At 39.6% G+C, this 22,555-nt stretch overlaps 1 protein-coding gene across 1 annotated transcript; it reads left to right on the forward strand.

Moving 5' to 3' along the window:
• Window positions 1–565: 565 nt before the first annotated feature.
• On the forward strand, window positions 566–8,270 carry C1QTNF6 (C1q and TNF related 6). Its single transcript, XM_007421013.3, has 3 exons — window positions 566–877; window positions 3,764–4,013; window positions 4,786–8,270. Exons 2-3 carry the CDS (start codon window positions 3,770–3,772, stop codon window positions 5,331–5,333), a joined length of 792 nt encoding a protein of 263 aa, XP_007421075.1. The 5' UTR covers window positions 566–877; window positions 3,764–3,769; the 3' UTR covers window positions 5,334–8,270.
• Window positions 8,271–22,555: the final 14,285 nt, after the last annotated feature.

Raw genomic sequence — 22,555 nt, forward strand, 5'->3', positions numbered from 1 at the left:
TTTTTCTTAAGAAAAAAGAAAAGAAAACTAAGCTTATTTCAAAGCTTACGCTACAATTCTCATGTGTTTCTCTCTTCTCAGACTGGTTGAATTGCAGCAACTATGACCACAAGGGTTTGGGGGATCTGCAAGAAACAGATGGGGAGGGCATGCAGCCCAGGGCTTCACAGTGCCCACTGCTGCTATGGGGCACATGAATAAGTGGTTACCCCTTTCCCCACTTTGGGTCCTCAAATGCTTCTGGATACCACTCCCATAATCTCTGAACATTATCTATACTGGCTGAGGATTAGAGAAGTTGTTATCCACCCGTCTGCAGACCCAAGGTGGCATCAGACACCTCCCTTCGCCTTCTTTTCAGTTCCAAACTCCGCTAATCGTTCGCTGCTTTGGTTGCAGAAAACGGCAGCTGCAATCCTCTGCTCCGCTACTCGGGACTAAGTCCCAGTTAATGACGGAGGACTCATTCCCGGAACGAAGAGCTCTCCGTGACGCCTCTCCTTCGGGTTCAGGCCGGTCCCAAAGGAGAATAAGGGGACGGGGCTGAGCAGGCGCAGTTGGGCCAGGCTGGGAGAGAGGGGGGAAGAAAACGGCTCCTATCGCCGAGGAAAGAGTTAACGGCTCCAGAAACCTAACACCCTGCCGAGCCCGAAGAGGAGAAAAAGGGAAGGGAGCGAGGGAAGGCATAGACGCTCTTCGGCGGGCTCGGAACCCAAGCCGGCGGTTTGAGGCGCCTGTGTGCCAGCAAGAAGCTAAAGAAACCCCCAGGCCGGCTTCGCGAGCAGAGGTCAGCCAATGCGCAGGAGGGACTGAGCAGCGAGCGGAGGAGCAACGAGGACTTCTACAAAGACCTGCGGCGACGCGCATCTCCACTGGGGTGAGCCTCCCGGGTGCTGCACTGAGTGAGGGAGCCCGCGGGCGCCAGACCTCTCTGCAGACTGCAACCCCCCTTCCTTCCCTCCCGATTTTGCAAACTCCCGAACTCCGGCCGAGCTAGTATTCAGACGCACCCGGCTTCGGCGTCCCTCCGTCCCTCCCCCGTCGCGGTGCTGCGGCTCCGCCAAGTCCACCTCCGCCCCTTCGGCGAAGCTTGCATAGCTCTGCCTTCCGGAGCGCTCGACAGACGTCCCAAGAGGGATGCGCCGCGCGAGGCTGGGGTCGGGCGGGATCCGCGGGAGGGTGACTGGCTTCATTCCGGCGCAGAAGGCAACTGTTTAGCGTCTTCGACGGTCGGTTTCTAAACAGAGACGATTAGAGTGAGAATTCCTTCCAGCATCCCTACCCGAGCAAAAATAACAAAATCGCGATTTAAAATAATAGCAAATTGGTCCAAGCCACAAGGTTTCACTGGCGTGTTATTTTGGCTCCCCCCGTTACTTGGGTTCCCATTGTGCAGCTCTCAAAACTGAGTCCAGCTGTTGTAGCATTATATCGTTGGTTAAGCACCAAAATCATACAAGTGGGACGCCCCTCAGTCACAACTTGGCAGTGCAGGGTGTGTGTGTGTAGGGGGGAATGCTTGGAAGCTGGGAGTGGTCCAGAATGAAAACAGAAAGCTGACAGTTCCAGCAGAACAGTGTTTCTCAACCTCAGCAATGTTAAGATGTGTGGACTTCAAGTCCACACATCGTAAAGCATGCTGGCTGAGGAATTCTGGGAGCTGAAGTCTACACATCTTTAAGTTGCTGCGGTTGAGAAACACTGCAATAGAATTTGAAGAATATGTAGAATATATCATGTGGAAATGATATAGGGAAGAGCAGCTATGGTCAATAGACAAACATAGACAAAAATAAAAAAAACAAAAGTCTTGTGAAGGTCAGTAGACCAGTAGTTCCTGCAGAATATAGCAGGCAGCCTAATTATGAATGATGACCAAAGTCAGGGCCCAGCCACCAGAGGAGTGAGGAAAGGGAGCCCATGGGAGACCTATCTCATCTATTAGAGCAACACACTTCCCCCATGCAAATTCTGATGTCCACATAGGAGGTGTTATGTCGCTGCAAGAGGGAAAACAGTACTTCATGTCCTAATGCCCCAGTGGGCTGCAGTGAGATGAAGGTTGCAGGTTGGGGAAATGCCCCTAAACAGTAAGTGGCCCATCATCCTAATGTCACAACGAGGCGGCCATGTGGATAAGCCCTATTTGAACAAATAAACTGCATCTTTAGTAGGTTCTTGCAACTTAGGACAGAGATTACCTGAGGATAAATGGCTCCAAATAAGGTTTTGCTTCTGTTTCAAAAGGCTTTTAACATTTATAACATGATCATTTCAATTTAAAGAATGACTTATTGATTTAAGGATAGGGAATATTGTTGTTGTTTTAAGGACATTAGTGGCAACTGTTTTCCCATCTTCTCCCCTTCACCAGTGATCAATATTTTAGTTACCTTCCTGTTCAGCTGTTTCATCTAGAACTTCCCTCCCACGACAATTATTTTAACAAAAGAATTGAAAAAAAAATAGCAGTGCTTAAGTCATCAAAGTGAAAAGATCACTGTCTAGATATTGTCATGGCTTTAATGAAAGTACCTGCTTAAAGAGAGGGTAAAGGACAGTTAAACTAGTTAATTATTTAAGGACAGCCTAAATTAAAAACTGTTGACAGGAACTAGGGGGCAGCAGCACCAAGGTGATCTTGGCTGATCTACAAAAAGTAAGTAAGTAACTCTAGGCCGTAGGCGATTCTGGGCAACCCCCCCCCCCTCCACAAAAGTCCAACCCCATCCTCAGAGAAGGCAGTTGCAAGAAAACTACATGGAGATATCTATGCATTTACCAGGAGTTGAGCTTAGTTCAGGGGACTGCTTACTTTCAATTAGAAAAAAAAAGAAAAATTAAATGTTTCTGTACCTAAAAATGATAACTGCTCATTTTATGGGTTTCTGAAGCTAACTATTTACAGACGGTCAATTGTGGGACCAAAGCTAGATACGGCAAGGGAAATCAGGATGTTCTGCAGCTGTTATAGAGTAAGGATTTGTACTGGATCTTTAGTGTAGATGCTAGGATTATTTTTACCCATGTAGTTTTTTCATCTTACATCTCTATTCCCACTCAAAAGGAAAAGACCCAGATACCTATAGGGATCAGCTCTAAAATCAGTTGCACCCACAATGAGAAATAATTTGTTTATAGATCACCTAGTGATCTGTATTGTACAACTGAGTAATAGCCACTTTCCCTTCCATCATGACTCAATAACTTGTGCAGAATGGAGGCAGAAAATATCTGTACAAAAGGAATTTATGTGCCCTTTATTTCCTCGCCAAAATAAGTTCCAGGGTCAATACATTTATTAAAGTATAATATTTGTGAACTCATAGATGCATTGAGTATTATCCCAAGGGAGAATTACTAATGGTTGGAGAAGTAAAAATAATAAAAAGGAGAGATTAGAGGGAAATGAAATGTAAAGAGTGCAGACAGTGTGTGTTACCGCTAAAGATAATAGCCATTCACAGAATAGTTGCTGGGTCTGGCACAATACATTTTCCCCTTGATGAGCTGACTGACATATTGAAGTGGGATAACAGACTATTTCTCATGTGTTAGACAGAGATGAATGTCAGAACTAATGGATTTTAAGTCAGCTGTTTTGGGAGGAAGTTGGCCACTGTAAAACATCAATGGCAAGAAGATTCTGCCTGCTTGCCTTCCTTATTACTTCTGATTTGTTCTTATAGGAAAATGAGGTACCTGGCCATTTCATAGTGGCTCCATTCTGGTTCCCTTTCCTTTTCACTGAACTCTCTTGCAGTTCACAATGGAAGCCATCCGAATCCGCATGCCCCTGGCCTTCCTCGTGCTCCCACTTGTGGTGCTTGGGGCTCCCAGTGAGGAGCTTGGCCCACAGGAAGTCACCACCAGCTTGAATGGCTGCAAGAGATGCTGTGACTCCCTGGACGTCCCTGGGTCCTCCAAAGCCGGTCATGGTGCAGATAGACCTCACTCTTTGCCATTTGTAGTGCCAGAAGTTCGCCCATATATCAACATCACAATTCTGAAAGGTAAGCTTGTATTTGTCCTCTGTTACTTTCTGAATCATGCTACTTTCACGCTGTTTCCGTCTCATTTCATCTCTGTACCTAGAATCAAACTGGAAGCTTCCTTGGCAGGATCTTGTGATTTGTTTATTTACCTTAGCAAACCACCATGTACATTATTGTGCTGAAGACATGGGAATCATCTTTCCCAAGCCAGTAACTGTCAGACACCATGGAAATGCTTCTTTAGGGAAAGAATGCTGGACCACATTGAACTTTTAGTCTTATATTCCATGGCTTTACTAGCGAAAGATGTTGGGAAATATAGTCTAAAACATCTGGACAGTGAGAAGTTGGAAAAGGCTGCTATAAAGTCCCAGGATTGGCTCCATTTGGTTAAAAATGCCTAGAATCAGTACAGATGAGGACCAAAACATACCCACTTCTTCAGCCAAAATTAATGCATGTTTTAATACAGATAAAGCAGAGGCTGCTACAAGTGTGGCATGTATACTTTACTTAGGTATGGCTTTCACTTAAAACTCTCCTTCTCCAGCTGGGTCATCCAAGCATCTCCTCCGGGAAAGAGCTGTTGCCATGTGTTCCATCACATCCTGCCTCACTTCTTGTGTTCTACCTCCCTTTCTGGAATTTTGTACTACCCTATAATTGTGGTTGCCAGAGATGATACACATGCATGAAAATACACTGTAAGGCAAGGTTCTGAAGCCACCCACCAGCAGCGGTTGTCCTCCACAGCTTCTCCCTTTCTTTCTTTCTCTCCCTCTTTCCACAGGGGAAAAAGGAGATCAAGGACAGCCTGGAGTTCCTGGGAAATGGGGCAAAGAGGGACCCCCCGGTGATCAGGGACCCCAGGGCCCAAAGGGCAGCAAGGGACAAATGGGGGCACCTGGAGATCCCTGCAAGCACCAGTATGCAGCTTTCTCAGTGGGCCGGAAGAAGGCTCTCCACAGTAATGAAGGCTACCAAGCTTTGATCTTTGACACTGTCTTTGTGAACCTCTATAGCCACTTTGACATGTTTAAGGGCAAGTTCTACTGCTATGTGGCAGGCTTGTATTTTTTCAGTCTCAATGTCCACACCTGGAATTTCAAGGAGACCTACATGCATGTCATGCGGAATGACCAAGAGGAGGTCATTCTCTATGCTCAGCCCAGTGACCGCAGCATTATGCAAAGCCAGAGTCTGATGCTGGAGCTGCGGGAGAATGATGAGGTTTGGGTGCGTCTCTACAAGCGAGAGCGTGACAATGCCATCTACAGTGATGACGTGGATGTCTACATCACTTTCAGTGGCTATTTGATCAAGCCCAGTCTTGAATAGCTGTTTTCCTCCAAAGCACAAATTCATCCTCCAAACTTCCTCTTGATTTCCTATGAACTACTGCAGATAATATAGAAAATGACCAAAAGATCTGAAAAGAGAGAGAGCACTGAAGAAAACTTTTTTTTTTTTTCATTTTCCTTTTGAGAATGCCAACTGGAAAAAATAGTACTCTTGGGTCAAAAAAATTCCAGAAAAGTCATGCTGATTTATTTGTCATCCTCAATGGCAGATGGCAACTGCAAGGTATGGGCTGGAAATCTTAAGTGGTCTTATGAAATTTCTGTATCTGCTAACTCAGAATCATTTTGTGAACATCTTTGTTTGGACATGGTTCTTCCTGAGCAGAATGTTCTAATTTGGATTGTTTACATGAGAGAAAATCCTTGATTTGAGTTGTCTCAAGTGAGTTAAGCCTCCATATCGATCTCAAACCAAATGTAGGCCAGCCAAGATATATTATTTTGACATTTCAAGTGCATGACAGCCCCCTTATTTTTGCAAAGTGTTCCTGGTGGTAGTTGATAGGCTGCAGTCGGCCTCACAAAATTTACACTTGTAAATGTTATACAGGGCTGGCAAATGTAACTGTGATTTGTACAACTGTCTAGTACACTTGTTATACACTGTATAACTTAGGGATCTCTTCCGTCACCATGTTAAAAACATGCAGAATTGTCCTCATTAGGATTTACTTCAGACAGCAAAAGGGTTAAAAAGTAATGCCTCTAATTTCTCCCAGAAATCAGAAGGTTCCTAAAGAGGTTCCATGCTGGTGCCCGAATTCATGTGTTATAATTGATTGAATTGCAGCAAATCTATAAATCCATTACCAAATCCACTTTCATTCAGCTGACACAGATTGATATTTCAGATTTTCCCATAGGCAGGTCACTCAAAGGACATGAGTTGGGCAAAAAATCAGTGGGGCTTCCTTTAGTATCGCTGTGAGCTGGCCTATAGCCCATAGTAGAATTAGTTACTGAGGCTGGGCAGTGCTTCAGATTCTAAGGGGGAAAATTCTTTGCAGCGTGCATACATAGCACCTGGCAGCAACTTCTTAAAGCAAACAGATCTTTTCCAGAGAGCATGCTGCAGCTGTGCGATCCTAGGAAAATATGCAGCTGTTTTAAAGCATTTCCAACAAGTGCTATATGATGCCCCCAGATACTCTGAAGTACCTCTTCCCTTCGAGTCTAAGCCACTGTGTAGCTCTACTGGTTCACTGGGTAAACTATTCATTGTAAGGGCAAAAGGTCCCAAGGAATTATAAGCAAAAGAAAGATACAAAGGCTTGCGTATCAGCTTCTCTCATTGAGGGCAGCAAGTGCCATTTCTACATATGGAGAGAAAAGGGCCCAGGCTAGCGTTCTCTTGCTAAAGCTCTAAAAGAAATAGGCTACTCCAAGGATGGAAAAACATAGAGGAAAGAAGGTTTCTAGATGGAACTTTTACTTTCTGATTCTTACATGAGACCTGCAAAAAAATACTGCAAAGTGGAATACTCCGGTTCAAGATGCAGCATACCCTCTAGCAGGAAAGTGCATTTTATTCTCCATTTTCCCTGGTTTTCCATTCCCCTGCTGTCCCAACAATCACCATCAAATAAGTGCAAAATATGCTGCTTGGGGAATGGAACTTTCTGAAGAACTCTGGATGCCACCGATCTAGTCATTCAGAGAGTGGTCTGGAAGTTTTCTGGAAGTTAACCTTCCAACCCAGAAGTGTCCATCCAGAATTTTTCACATCATCATATCATGGTAAATCACAATCATTTAAGAGGATATAAAGGCACATTTCTTTTCCTATCCCATCCCCATTTCCACTCTTCACACAACGTAAAATTAGGTATGTATAAGATAGTTAAGGTGAGCTCTTTTTTTCCCCCCCTAAGCACTGCTTAGTTGATATATGGGAATTATAATGCTGACCCACCATATAGGGTTGTGGTCAGGATACTATAGATCAGCTTCTGCCAACCTGGTACCTTGAAGATAAGGCAGGATGATAACCCCTAATGCATCTGTTGTAGTCCAAAACATCTGGAGAGCACCAGCTTGGGAAAGACTGCTTTAAGTAAAACACTGAGCAGTTCTTAAAGTGTGACTTAGATGCTAAAGAATTCATATCATGATGCACTGTATGTTAACAGTACCTTTTGTGTATGGATGGTGAATATATACAGACACCATGCCTTATGCATTTGCTGCCTCTTCCACTCACGGGTAACTAAGCATGGTACAACAATAGGTAATTTCAAACCAAGAGGCTTCTCAGTCTATTCAGAAAAAAATGGAGGTGGACAGGACATGCATTTTTGTTTTGACCTGGTGGGTAACCTTGTACGGTGGGGCTGTGGGAAGTGTCAGGGTGCCTGTTTTTGTAATACAGGGAAGGCTGTAGCTGATTGCATAACATACTGAATTCCTTCTCTCTGCAAAGTAGTGGTTAAAAAACCAGCTGTTGGCTGTTTGCAACACATGGCGTCCCTGTGTCTCCGGAGGGAACAACCAGAATTTCTAGCACTGAATTGCTTCCAGATGTGAGCCCTGAACTCTTTGAGCCCTTGCCTCAATTCCTGCCTCAGCAGAACTCCCTCAAGTGCTTCTCCTGGGAAGCCGCATCTAAAGCACAAGGACAAAGTCTGTGCATAGTTGTTATGAGGCAGTAGGCCTGCTTTTTGGTGCTATATAAAAACCCTTATAATTCTTGGTGCTAAAGAAACTTTTGATGCCAAATTTGACTGAAAAATAATTTGACTTTGCTGGGAGATATGTTGGGGGTAACATAGACAGGAAGGCCTGTGGAATTTATGGTGCTTTGTGGCAAGTCAAATCATCAAACAATGGTTTGTGTGTGTATATATGTGTGTCTGTATCTTTTAAATATTAAAACTTCTTGATTGCACTTTGAGTTGGCCTTTTCTTTGTAGGGCTTTTTTCCATGAGATTACAAGATTTTAGTGTCCTTAAGAAGAGTACAAAGGTCATTTTTAGTGGGAATATTTCTAAAATATAAGAGAACCAGCAGGCAGACTGATGGGAGAAAGACTGCACATACTGTGGAAAGAATGTTTAAGGCATGAGGAAATTGAGGGTAATAAACAATTCCCATGCCTTGTCAAACATCCCAGCGACCCCTTTCAGTACACTGGGCTACTTTGTAGGAATTGAAAAGATGGAAGAGCAGGACAGTAATAGTTTGACTGGTAGTTACTAGGAGTCATCTAGCTGGAAGCAGCCTCAAATGTGATTGGCTTTGCTTAAGGCTCAGAATGATACGTGCAAAAGCCTTTAGGTATTTGCTTTTCGGTGGTGCTAAGTGTCTACAAAGGGATGAAAAGCAGACAATAGACATGTCCCTGGATTCTCCCACAACTACACACAACAGATGTAGTACATTTGTAGTGAATCAGTATCATTCTGACTGCAGGAAAACTATTGGAAAAGCTCCAGTCTAATCTTTGTTTTTCTTTTTGTATAGGATTTCCCCCCTCATATCACACAACCTTATAATGGAATGGTAGAAGTGTTCAAAAACAGGAGATACGGGAAGTTTTTGAGCACTAGTCCTCAGATTCAACTCTTTGCCATTTGTGGGAAAGTCCTTAAAATAATGTTTTCAAATAGTGTGTGTGGAGAATCAGTGTTCTCTGTGCAACTTGAAAGTACTGAAAAATACCACTAAAAAGGTCGTGGGATGAAAATTCACAAAAAATGGGAGCTTTTATGTGAAAGGTACTAAATGTCCTACTCCCTTTTTCTTCAGCATATATTGAAATAGAATAAATGTGCCTTTTCTAAGACATTAACAAATCTCAGTATAGACACTAATGAAATTTACTGTCATACGCAACTCATACATCATATTAAGACTTACACTCAATGTATTAACTATAAGAAAAAATAAAAGCATTATGAAAACATGCTTTATTTTAATGTTCTTTTTCTCTTCTCTTCTCTTTCCTTTTTCCTTTTTTTTTTCTTTTCTTTCTAGAATATAGTCATATGTATTCCCAGCTAGAGATTGTTTTTTGTGCCAAATCAGATATGCTAGTGGCAGTCCTGTTTTGCATGTATATTTATTCTGTTTGCATACGAAACAGGCAGAATAGAAGGTCTGAGTTTAGTATAAAAGGGGATATGTACATACATAAAGTGCCTTTGAATCAGTGTTGACTCCTGGCGACTACCTGGACTAGTCCCTGCAGTTTTCTTGGCAAGATTTCAGAAATGGTTTGCCCTTGCCTGCTTCCTAGGGCTGAGACAGAGTGACTGGCTCAAGGTCACCCAGCTGGCTTTGTGCCTAAGGCAGGACTAGAACTCATGGTCTCTCAGTTTCTAGCATGGCACTTTAACTACTATTCTCTCTCTCTCTCTCTCTCTCTCTCTCTCTGAATGGGGTAAGTAGATAGGTCAGGGCAACTGTCTTTTCTACATTCAAGGACCTCAGCCGCCATTTTCCCCAGCATGTTATTTATGTGTGGGATGTCTTAACAAAATGTGGCTGGTGCTAGCATGCTTATTTTGGCCCTGAGTACTGACCCTAGTGTGTGGTTTCCTCTTTCCTACAGGTTTTTCATCTGATAAAAATCTACGTATACAGAATAGTTTTTGAAAGAAAGTGCTTCTTGGAACAGAGGTGGTTTGGTTTTTACACTTTTAATCTAGGGCAGCCAGGGCTACCTCAAGAGCAACTTGGACTGGGTGTCTTCTCCAAGATACATCATCCATCTGTAGGTCCTAGTGAGCCTATTAGGCAAGAGCAGGGCTCCAATTTGCTCCAGGCACCTGGATCTGGCTACTATGTTAAATTTCCACAGCACCTCTGCTAACACCAGTAATATGTTTCACTGAAAAATGTATATAAAGGACACATTTAAATTAAAAAAAAAAAAGTAAACAAACACAGATGCATCATACTGTGCCAGGCCTGCTTTTTTGTTTTTTGTTTTTTGTTTTTTTTAGCAGTGATGTCCTGCTAAATGTATCCCACATGTTCCCAAGAATAACAGTTATTGCCACTAGAGTTCTTGTTGAGGGTATAGGTGAGGGACCTTTGATGACTAAGGTTGTACCTCTAATGTGGGGGGAAGAGCATGATGGGCTGGACAGTAGGCAGGGTTAAGCTGGACTGTTCTTGGAGTTTCCTACATCAAAATGATGGGGAAACATGTCACTGATTTTCAGTTACTGTGGTCAGAGGATGTTCCTGTTGATGCCAAAAGAAGAGGCTTGAAGGCCCATGCACTCTGAGGCCATAAGTGCCCCCACACACACATCTGCCCCTTTTAAATCTTTTATTTAACAGATTTTATAGTTGAAGATTTTCTTCCCATAATTTCCATTCCATGCCAGAAAAGATTCTGTGAGCCTTTGAGATAGGCAAGGTCAAGAAACAGGAGCAGCAGGGGGTTCAAGGAAGCTAGATACACACATCATCTCATTAATCAGGTTGAGTGCCAGGAAAAAGGGTTAGGTTCTAGAATATTGGAAACTAGACAAATATACCTCAGCCCTCATTTGTTAGTGAGAACATTAACACAGCATCATTGTGAGCTGTTTGATCTCTTTTTCAGATTCCCTAATGGATGGACTGACATCTGTCTTAAGAGCTAAAGCTGAAATGTCTATCTGGTCCTCATTCTCTATATTTCAAAAACCTGCTTTTTTCCCCAGACTCAAAGCATGTGGTTGCAGCATGATATATCACTTCAGTGTTTCTATTCAATTGCTTAGAATTGCATAAGGAAACACAGGAATGAATGCTGTAACTTCTTGCCTTCCTCAGGTGAAAAGTGAATATCTCTGTGAGTTAATTTTACTCATACAGGGATATCTTTATACAATTTTCCAACATTTGCCTTAGCATAGGAAGAACAGGGTCATGCTTACTTGTCCCACTGCCTCTATCCTTCTGTGTGCTAGTCCTACCCACCCCCTCCCTGAGCAGAATAACACGATTTGTATAGTGGCTATTTCTGCAATAACATGAACACCAGTTCTTGTTAGGATCATGGATCTTGCTCTATCAGGATCTATGACTGTTAAAAGAGCTATGTGGATATGCAAATGAATGTCCGTAGAACTCACTTTCAGAGTTTGCTATTTTGCACAGCAAGATCAGGGATCTGATGGAGTGAGCCTAATATGCACAAAAATATATGGGGTAGAATAGTAGTTCTGTTGTTGAAATCCATAATAGTCCAGTTGTGAATTCCAGCCTATAAGTTGAAGACATGCTATATTCCAGTCCTGAGCTATGAAGTGCTGCAGTTAACTACAGTTTCCACACATAGTATGGAGAATACGTATATACAGATACTCATATGTTCCCATATAGAGGGAAAGTACTTCGCGTTTGGCTTAGCTTGGGTTATGAAGCCAAGTTAGCTTGGGTTATGAAGCCAAGATATAACACTGGGAGAAGTTCCTCATTAATTTCACTCTAGAAAAAAAGTCAAATGATAGGTATGTATGTACCACATCCTGAGCTATATTGGTTATACTTCAGTTGCCATGTAAGCCCAGAAATTTTAATGAATGGACCATGGTTAACCACAGATAAAAGTGTCATGTGAATAGAACCTCAATGTTTTTGGATTGCCAGCCATAAAAACCAGTTGTGAAGGACTCCACTTTCTGATGGTTTGGGCTAGAGCGTCTTCTGTGCCACTACCTCTGTCTAATACCCAATCTATTGTTTCATTTGCATCTGCATCGATTTCTAATAGGGCCTAGAGAGTTAGTGGGGAGACATGATTGTGTCATTTAGATTGAAAAAAAGTTAAAAAGTTAAAATATTCCCTTTCTTGGACTCTGTGGCTTCAGTCAAATTTAGAGTCCTATGCAAAAGCTTTTTTACATTAACAATGTCAAAAGATTTGATTAATCAGTCTTCTGCATCAATGTTATTTGGTCTTAAATTCTATTAGTAGGGCATTAATCAGTTGCAGATCCTTTGTGTAACTTTAACCTTGCTTATAAGATTCAGTACCTTTCCCCTCACCAGCAATTTCTAAATGGGGGTATTAATGCCTTAACTATCATGCTGTTGCCTTTCAATTCCAACTTGAGAGAACTGAAGTACAAAAATCAAAATGAAGTAACAGCTTGTTTTTCAATGGATAATATGGATCCTAAAAGGGTTTTCCATTATCTGGTATCCTGTTCCAAATACTGCAGCTGGTGACAATGCAGTACACATAAGAAGGGACTTATCTATCCAGATCTGACCCATTTAGGCCAATTCAACTGCCATTTATGACTTTAGAGTGATCATGTTCAGGACCAGGAAACTTTTCAATTGTTGTTGTTTTTCTGGTGATTTGTGGTTTCCACACCAGTTTAAAGGAGCCAATGAGAAAGTACCAGGTAAGTAAATTGTGTGCAGTTGAAAGCATAGTGGCATACCACACCCAGATGTAGGTCTCTTTGCTACAGGAACAAAAACAATACCACATGTTCTTAAAGAAGGAAAGTGAAAGATAATCCTAAGGGGGACACAGGAGGGGGAAGCAGAAAGTCCAAAACAGCAAGAAGAATCACAGAAAGCAGAACTTTCAAATCTCACTGAGAGGATGATAAGGGGGAGAGTAGAACAAGGCATGGCAGGAGATCGAGGCTCAGAGCTGAACCTGGGTTTAGAAATTCAAGACTGCAAATGGGTTGAGGTGTTTCATGTTTAAAACTTATTTCTCTAAACCTTTCTTCAAGAGGTTAGGGATATAGTCCAATCAGCTGTGGACAGTTACTGCTGTTGTCATTACTATTTAATCAAATTATATAGCTACACTACTCAGCACATGACTCAGGGCTATCTTATCCTAAAGAGAGCATTTCCTGATGAGAAATATTCTGAGGTGTTATTCCTAAAGAGGAATACTACGGTGATGTGCAGTTCCTGCAAATAAATGTTCATCTCCACAAATGCTTCCTTGGTTGGGTGATCTCTCTCTTTCCACTATTAATATTTAAATATTTATCACACCAAAGAAAATGAGTAAGACATCTGCAAAAGGTGGGTTATTACCTGCTTAGGAATTGTTTTCTGTATTTTCATCTTTTGTATTTTCTGTTTTTTCTTAATATTGGACCAAACAGATCAGAGATTCTCCATTATTCTTCCTTTCTCTCTTGGCTTATTTTCCAAATCCTGCATAACAGGGAAAGACAATCAGATACCATTCATATTTCGGGACAGTAAGAAGTCCAAAACAACTAAATTTGCTATGATGTCTACTCCTGCATTCTACTCCCATCTAGTCTAGCATTATGCGTCCCACTTAGCCATGCAGGTCAGCAAGTCTTCAAATTGGAACCTTCCCCCAAATTCACCATCACATTCATAAAAGGAAAATTGCTGTAGAATGTCAATTTTCAGGGACAAGCTTGGCCAATATGTCACTCTTTTCTTATCCCCAGATTACTACATAGATGTCCTAATAACCAAATCAAACCAAGTGCGTGCTATCTTTTATGAGTCTGTCTTGCAAACAACTCTTAGTAGATACTAACCAAGGTGCCTCTTGGAAATGTGAACATCATGAAAGGACATTTTATCATGCTTGGTGGACATGTAAAAAAGCTAAAAAAAAAAATCAGATTCAAATACATACTTTGATACAGAGGATTTTAAAGATCAGGATTCAATTGAAACCAGAACTTTTCCTTTTAGAATTAATGGACATACCGTTAGAAAAAAGCCATGGAAAATTATTTCAGTATATGAATACCATGGCAAGATTGCTATATGCACAGAGATGGAAAGATTTGACATTACCCACTATGAAGGAATGGTTGGTGAAGTTGTTAAATTTTGATGAAGTGGGTAAATTGACTTCTTTGATTAGAGAAAGGACAATATCTACATTTATTGGTGACTGCAAGCCTCTTATGGACTTTTTGCGTAAAAATGAAAAAATGAAATTGTGATTTATGATTTTGATGATTAGACAGGATAGATTATAGAAAGAAGAGTAACATGATGTACCATTAGAGAGAGAGGTTAAAATATATTTGTATTTATACCTGCTGTGAAGAATATTGGAAGCCCCTTCTTTCTGTTTTTCTTTTCTATTTTTTCCTAACTTTTTTCTTTTCTTGCACTTTTGCTTTGATTTCTTTCTTTTTTCTTCTTCTTCCTTACTTTATATTAGTTTGTGTTAGTTTTTAGCTTTTTGTTTAAAAGCTTTAATAAAAATTATATTAAAAAAGATACTAACCAAGGTACACCCAGGTTGTACATCAATTGGCGCATTCAAAAGAAGAAGTAGATGCTTTTGATTATTGTTCCATTCATAGCAAAGACTTTTTGCTGTGTTGAGGCATTACAGAAGGTTGAGTACTATGCTCCAATAAAGACTTTTTAGTTTTTTTCCTTTATTTTATAATAATAACAAAAAAAAAATAATAGAAAAACACAAAGGAACAAAACACAAAGATACAGACATTATCAAGAAAAAAGATTACATAACAAGTGCTTAAAAGTAAGTGGAAATAATACAACAGAAAAAATAATAATAAAAAAAGAAAATATAAAGTATAATATGTCATTACAACAATAAACAGTTACAATTCTATATATATGTATCTAATGGGAATGGTATGTGAGTATACAATTATGTAACTACTGTGCTTTTTCCTGACCTACTGTATTTTGTACAAATGAGTCCCATATTTCATTATACTTGTCCATACAAAGTCTATGTTTATGGGCAATCTGCTCATAAGTAGCAAGTAGCAGGTTTTCAATCCATTAACTAAATGGGGCCATACATTTATCTTTCCAACATTGCAATATCAGTCTTTTGGCCATAGTAAGGGCACGGAGAATCCATTTACGCTGTCTAGTTGTCAAATTCCATGTACTAGGTATGTAATTCAAGAGAATGTTATACTCTGAAAATTTTAGCTTTTGCCGTACAGTCACATTTATATGGTCCACTACTTTCTCCCAAAACTTACTAAATATAGGACATTGTAAAAACGTATGTTTTAAAGAAGCATTATCCTTGTTACATCTCCAGCAAAATGCTGTCTTAGATAGAGCTTTTCAGTACAAATGTAATGGAGTCCAATAAATTCTACATATTATTTTTTGTTGTATAAGTCAAAGGTTAAAGCCCATTGACACTCTTGTTATAGAAGTTAAGACAGTCTCCCATTGTCTAGGTAATATAGAAACCTCTAATTCTTTATTCCACTAATCTCTCAACATGTGCATATATCAAATTTACTTATTGATAACAAATATCTCTAAAAGCTAAGGGTAGGGTTTTTTTTTTTTTAGTTTTAAAGGATTTAACAAGTTGTTCTAGTATCTCAGGTATCTCAAAAGCTGAAAATGCTGCTGGTCCAAACAATGTTGTTAACAAATATTGTAGCTATAAATACTGGCTTACATCTGATAGATTATATTTCTCTATTAACACAGCATATGTTAGAAATTCATGTCCCAATAAAGACTCTAAGGTGAACAGAGGCCTTACAAGTCCCTCTATCCAGTTTCTCATTTCTAAGCATCATCCCTCTGAAGTGTGAATTTTTAAAGGATCTAAAGTTGGGTGTTTCTTTCTGTGCAATTCAACCAGTGCAATCAGAATGGATCCCTTCAGTGGAGAAGGGATCAGAAAAGGAGGGGACTATATTTGATACTTACAAAAACTCATGAGTATACTGCTACATCATGGTTTAGCACAGCCTTCTCCAATCTGGAATCCTTCAAACATGCTGCATTATAACTATATGGTGGATCCTTTCAAGTCCACACAGTGATGGACTTGTTGCCTCAAGCAGCAGTTGCAGGCATTGAACCAATTAAAATCGTACTGATTATGCCAATAACTAGAGACAGAAAAGCAAAACTTGAGCTATTCACAGGATGCATCTCGAAAACTCAGTAATTTTTGTGCAGTGGGACATTCTGGTGGTGGGGTAAAACACTCATGTAAAAATGTTTTCTGGCATTTTACCTCTTTTCCTTCATGAAATTTCCTTTTTAAGACTGGAGAGAGCCAGCTCCATCAAGAACATATTGTTGTGCTACTTGGAATCTAAGATATAAGATTACTTGAATCCAATTTAATCATAGCATGACACATACTATGAGATGAAATAAGAGATAAATCCACCTGCTGGAAGACAGGGGGAAACAAATTGACCTTTAACTGAGAAATGGGTAAAAGAAATTATGGAGAAAGAGAACTTTACTTTTCATTCCTGATAGCTCTTTGAATGAATGAATGAATGAATGAATGAATGAATGAATGAATGAATGAATATATTCTTAGTTATGAAAATGGGGACTTTTGTGGAAGCTATTCTTCAATTTCTTTTTATCCATTTGATTTTTTGGTTCTATTATTTATGGCATGTTACCATGTGCTGCTAATATGGTATTTCACGGTATTCAATTTTTATAATAAAAAGCAATAAAATGAAGGAATGGATTCATGTGTGTTAAATTAAGTTGGAATTAATACATTGGGAAAAACTTATCCTTTCTGACAGAATTTCTACCAATCATAAATAAAGGCTAAAACCTTTTAAAGACTGGGAGAAAGGTCTATTGAGGAATTGTTCTAGAAATGAATGATACCCCAAAATTGAATTTGACGCCTCCAAGCCACCAGGTCTGTTTTGAAATGACATGGGATAGGATAGAATCAATCCTAATTCTTTTTTTTTTTAATTAAGGAAAGAAAGGAGGATACAAAACCATTATAGAGATATAGTAATCTGTAAATACCCAAATATCCACTTCAAGTAATTTTTCAAGATAGACTAACATGCATTTCCATGCCAGGTATATTTGAACAAAGTTCCCTTGATATGTTTTTGCAATTGAAGAAAAAAGATGATACCCTGGCCTTATTAATTTGCAGACGTGAACAGAACTGGATTAAGCAATTTCCAAACTGAGCAGAATGTCTCTTTGCATCTAGAGCAACAGTATCATTTTTTAAAATTTATATTTATTAAGAGTTTTATCCCACGGATAAAAGACAAATTGAAAAAAGAAAAGAAGAGAAAAACAGAAAAGTACAAGAAATGAAAAAGAAAAAAAACTAAAGTTAAAAAATATATAAGTGACTTCCAACCTTCTTTTCAACAGATAATTACAATCTTATTGTCCTTCCTCCCTCTTAGTTATTACACAAGTCCCTTCAAGCCCTAGAGCTACAATATCATTGAGGAGGAAGGGGATTATTTGATTTCTGGGAGGACTAGCCATGGTTGGATGTGAACCAGGATTTGGTTCTAGATAATGGGGAGCAATGCTAAGGAGAACAATAGCTTTCCCACACTATAGTGTGTAACAGTGGTCCATACAACCAAGCAGAACTAAGGTATAAGCAGTCCAAGCAGTTACTGGGAATATCAATGAAACAGTGTGAAGAGCATGAAACACTACAATGAAACACTACAGAAGAACATATCCCATTCCGTCTATTCTGATAATGTAGGAAGTGCATCTGTAGGCGACATTGTTGCAGAAACATGCAATGTAGATCCTGAAATATCCTATCTGCATCAAATTAGGAGGCAAAGTTTCCAGGCCAAACTTCAGCTTCTCTGTCTTTCTCAAAAGCCAGGCTCCAGGTGGGCTATGTGATTTTCCTTTGTTTTAGAATTATATACCTTAAAAACGTCATACTGGATCAGATTCAGTATAGCCAACATCCTGCTTCTAAAGGAAGGCAACATGATGCATCTACAAGATCACCCTCTCCTACTTAGGAAGAAAGAATTTTAATGTAGGCACCCCAGTTAATTGTCATTGATAAAGCTATAATGTGAGGATTTGTCTAACCCTATTCTAAATTCATTTAGGCAGCTTCTCCCAACCTGGTGTTTGCAAGATGTATTGTGGCTCCCAAAATTTCAAGAAAACATGGAAAATTCTGAGAAAGTTATGAATTCTGTAAGAAATAGATGAACACATTTCAGAATTAATTAACCTGTAAAGAATAAAGAAATATTCTTTAAAGAATTTCACACAATAACAAAAAGAAAAAGTGATGTGGCCACCAACAGTGGAAACAATCTGTGACCCTCACAGTTTGTAGAAAAACACAGTAAAAGATGTGGCTGGATTGCATAATGATTCTAACAATATGGTATGTTATGCATGTAAATATGAAGTTCAAAACAGCTGTGAAGGTTCTTCTCATGCCAGGATCTGTTGTCCTAAAACATCTGGGAAAAGCAATAGGTTGGGAAAGCCAGATAACGAGGAGAATGTGAAGGAGGATACTGCTGGAAGTATAGACAGAAGAAAATAGAGTACTGCATGTTTTTTTCCAGGCAGCACCCAAATTGTAGTCCAATACTGCTGACAAAAGCTAGCTTGGAAAAGATTAATCTTAATCAGGCCAAGTGTAGCTAGAGAGAATCATGTACCCAGGAAAATACAAACAATTACATAAGAAGTATCTCCTCTTTCTTCTCCACGTACTTCTCTTATTTTTGAATGTGGCCCCAGTTATTTCTGAGTTTTAGAAGAAAACATACAGGAGATTGGAGGAGGAGGAGGTTTAGATGGCCAGATGAGCTGATAAAGCAGAATGGTCACTGACGCAAACACCAAGCCGTCAGGCCAATACCTGTCACTTCATACCGCACTTCAGTTGCTTTCCACTTTTATCTGCTTTAGCTCTAAGGCTCGGCTACAGTTCACACATATGGGGACCACAACACCCTCCACCACCCACGCTGCTTCCTCTGCCTCCCAAGATCTGCAGCCAACCCAAATGTGTGTGCTCACACATGAGTGTAAATGTTCCTCAGGCAACAAACATCACAACTTTTTCGAAAGGTCAGTATGTTTTCAAAGCCTTAAAAAAAGCTCCTTAATTATATTACTCATTGGTGTTTAGCTTGGCTGCTTTTCTTAGAAGCAACTGTCATAGGGAAGGGAAATGTTGCTGCAGCAAAAACTCTGAAAAAAACCCCAGTATCTTTTCTCATTGTGGATTCAGAAAAAGCAAACACCTCTAGCCTCTTACTAACATATAACAAACATACCATCACAGAGAGGCCAGCATCTTGTTTATATACTTAGAGTGGCAAATTTCATTATTAAAACTTCCATCTCAGCATATTTTTGGAATCCTTAACACATGAATATCAGAAGGCTGTTTTTGTGTATATTAACATATTATTTTCTTTCTATGAGAGTTCAGTGTAAAATGAGTCTGAAAATCCTGGGAAAGGTATATGTACAGTATGTAAGGTAGGAATACCATCTTTGCATTATGCACGTGTGTATTCTTATAAGCAACCCAATTCTTCAAATGATGGGAACTGGGGATGGGTGATTCTATCACTTTCAATTTCTCTCATTTTTACAAATCTGTTGAATTGAGCTTTCACACTTCAGAATATTTTTTTAAAGGTTGCACTAAAATTTATACCATTTTTATGCATATTCTAGAGCAGGATTCCTCAACCTTGGCAACTTTAAGATGGGTGGACTTCAACTCCCAGAGGGTTGGGGAATTCTGGGAGTTGAAGTCCACCCGTCTTAAAGTTGCCAAGGTTGAGGAACCCTGCTCTAGAGGAGCAGCAACTCATGAGAAGAAATTTGGGAGAGAAAAGGGAAAGGGCAAACAGTGTGGATCATTCAAGGCTATATGCCACATCTGGCTTGTATGTGGTTTAAACGATACATAGTCTAAATTCCACTGTTCCCACATTGGGTCTCCAGGGAGATAGCCAGCTTCTGGGGGTCAGATTTCAGTCTTCCCCTTTTCTGGATCTCATTAAATTCAGTTTTATCTTGCTTCTTTTAAGATAATCACTGTAGATAAATGGTTTTCAGCCTGTGAGAAGTCACTGCTAGCGATCCTGGTTGGGCAGAAATGAAATAAGGAAACATTAACATAGCATAAAATAAATCATGCACACTTTTTTTTCCCTACCGATTCAATTGGGTTCGATTCTCAGAGACTGCCTGGACAAGTCCCTGCAGTTTTCTTGGCAAAGTTTTTCAGAAGTGGTTTGCCCTTGCCTCCTTCCTAGGGCTGAGAGAAAGTGACTGGCTCAAAGTCACCCAGCTGGCTTTGTGCCTAAGGCAGGACTAGAACTCCTGGTCTCCTAGTTACTAGCCTGATACCTTAACCACTACACCGAACTGGCTCTCACAACATTAATATAACATAAAATAAACCATGCACACTTAAAGTGGCCCAAATCTCAAAGCCCTATGAAATATTTTAAGATTTTAGGTGTGAATACAGAAATTTTGTGAGATTAGGCAATAGCAGAAAAATCGACATCACATTTTAAAAAAAATAATAAAGCTATTTTTATTTAATTTTGGGTCCCATGGATACCACTTTTTTGTGCCATGGAGCTCACAAATGCTATGTTGCTGATGTTCGGATTATATCATGGTCCACAAAAGTTTTCAGTGACAATACAGTGGCTCCCTCAAAGGGAAAGATTGGAAATTATTGTCATCTTGAATGTAAAAAGTGGGCTGAAGTGACATCCCTTCTTACATGGTTTAAATGAGATTCCTCAAAATGTTCCTGCTGTTCATAAAATTATTTTATATACTGCATTTATGTCAAGTTTTTTTTTCTCTTAGAGTTCAAGTGGAATACATTTGTTTCCCCTAAATTTGTCTTCATAATAGGTTTTCCAGTGTATACCATGGTCAGCTGAGGGCCTGAACTCACCTGTGAGGTAGGTTGAGATGAAATAATGTCACACATATTTGAATAGGGATTTGGACCTAGGTTTCCATGACCCAGGTCCATCATCTTAACTATTACATCATTTCCCAGAATAGGAAAACTAATCACTGCACTGTCTGATTCACAGCAGAGCCTCCAAATAATTTGGATTGCAAATATAAAGTAAATCCTGCTGTACTCATTGGAACTAATTTCTGAATACATGTATTTTATTTATTGCCCTTGTTGACCCTTTGCCTTTCATCAACATTTTGAGCACATATGGGCAATGAACCTTGTTTTGTAGTCCACAAAACTCCCAAAAATTGCATTACTAAAATCCAATGTACCAACAAACTTACACTGGTGTGATTATCATCTGATTTTCACTAAGATAATAAGTAAAATAAATGCATTAGCCTTCAACTGGATTATTAGCAGACTGATTTCAGCGTATCAGTAGCCTAACAAATTTCACTTGGCTTAGAAGTAATTCAGGCTGTACAAAAGTGAAGCAACAGAATCAGTTTTTAAAAATACTTTTGCCTTATAGATTATATACTTGCACTGAAGTGGCAAACTTTATTGATTCTACTTGGTTTGTTCTGGTTTTGCAAGGCAAGCAAAATGTTCAGGGTTTTATTCTGAGAAATCCCGGATTGTGCATTGTTAAGGTTCCGTAAAAAAACATATTAACTCCTAGTCTGCTTCATGGTTCTTTGTCACTATTACATGTAACAGTCATAGTAGCTAGGCCAGGATGTGTTTGTAGTATGGGCTTCCACAAACTACAGTATTTGGCTCAGGCCTCAGTTGATCAACTTAGAAAACAATCAGATTCACCTTGGATTTGTACAGAGTTTGGCCGAGGGCCCAGTTCTATTGATTCAAAAATCTGACTTTCCCATTTTTAATTGGGAACCAAACAATTGATGCAATTTTTCCCCTGTTTAATAAGGCTACGAGATCGCTGAGCAAAAATCTGAACTAGATGTTCAGATTCTTGTTACCCAGATCTGGTAGCTTTATTATTTGAAACTTGCAGGAATAGTTACACCATGTCCAGCAATTAAACCTGATTATTTCAGACAAACTGATCAGGGGGATTTAATCTATGCTTCTTTAAATTTAGATTTTTTTTTATATACTGCTGGTAACGTCAGATTAATAGATTTGGGGCAGGGGAGGTTATACAAGAGGAGTATTTACCTTCTTGGAATTTCTGAAAAGGTTTGCACATTTCCATACGGTTTCTGTTCATATCTGTTGAAATGGCATTAAAAGTTAGTGGCTCTAGATAAGAAACTTGCTAAATTTCAGAAAGATAACATCAGTGGTTGACCAGAAAGGGATTCTAACGTGGGGAAGATTCAGTTCTTCCTCCTTCCCCTGTCCCCGTTTTTGTAGTGTTATTCTTTTTCTAATGCTGATGTTAATTTTATGAAATTTAAATATAAACCTCTTTGTAAGAAACTTGTTAAATGCGGAAGAGAATTATGATGACTTTATGAGGACATTTTGGTTGCTTTGTGTTCAGTTG

The sequence above is a fragment of the Python bivittatus genome, unplaced genomic scaffold (assembly GCF_059951505.1).
Source record: "Python bivittatus isolate LINGU-HERP-01145 unplaced genomic scaffold, Pbiv_v1 ctg000330_np1212, whole genome shotgun sequence".
In the NCBI taxonomy this organism is placed as follows: domain Eukaryota; kingdom Metazoa; phylum Chordata; class Lepidosauria; order Squamata; family Pythonidae; genus Python; species Python bivittatus.

Bases quoted from the DNA above. Each gene is read 5' to 3' on its own strand.
- C1QTNF6 (XM_007421013.3), top strand. From the start codon at position 3,770: ATGGAAGCCATCCGAATCCGCATGCCCCTGGCCTTCCTCGTGCTCCCA. The intron at 4,014-4,785 runs GTAAGCTTGTAT...CTCTTTCCACAG, and splicing joins CAACATCACAATTCTGAAAG to GGGAAAAAGGAGATCAAGGA.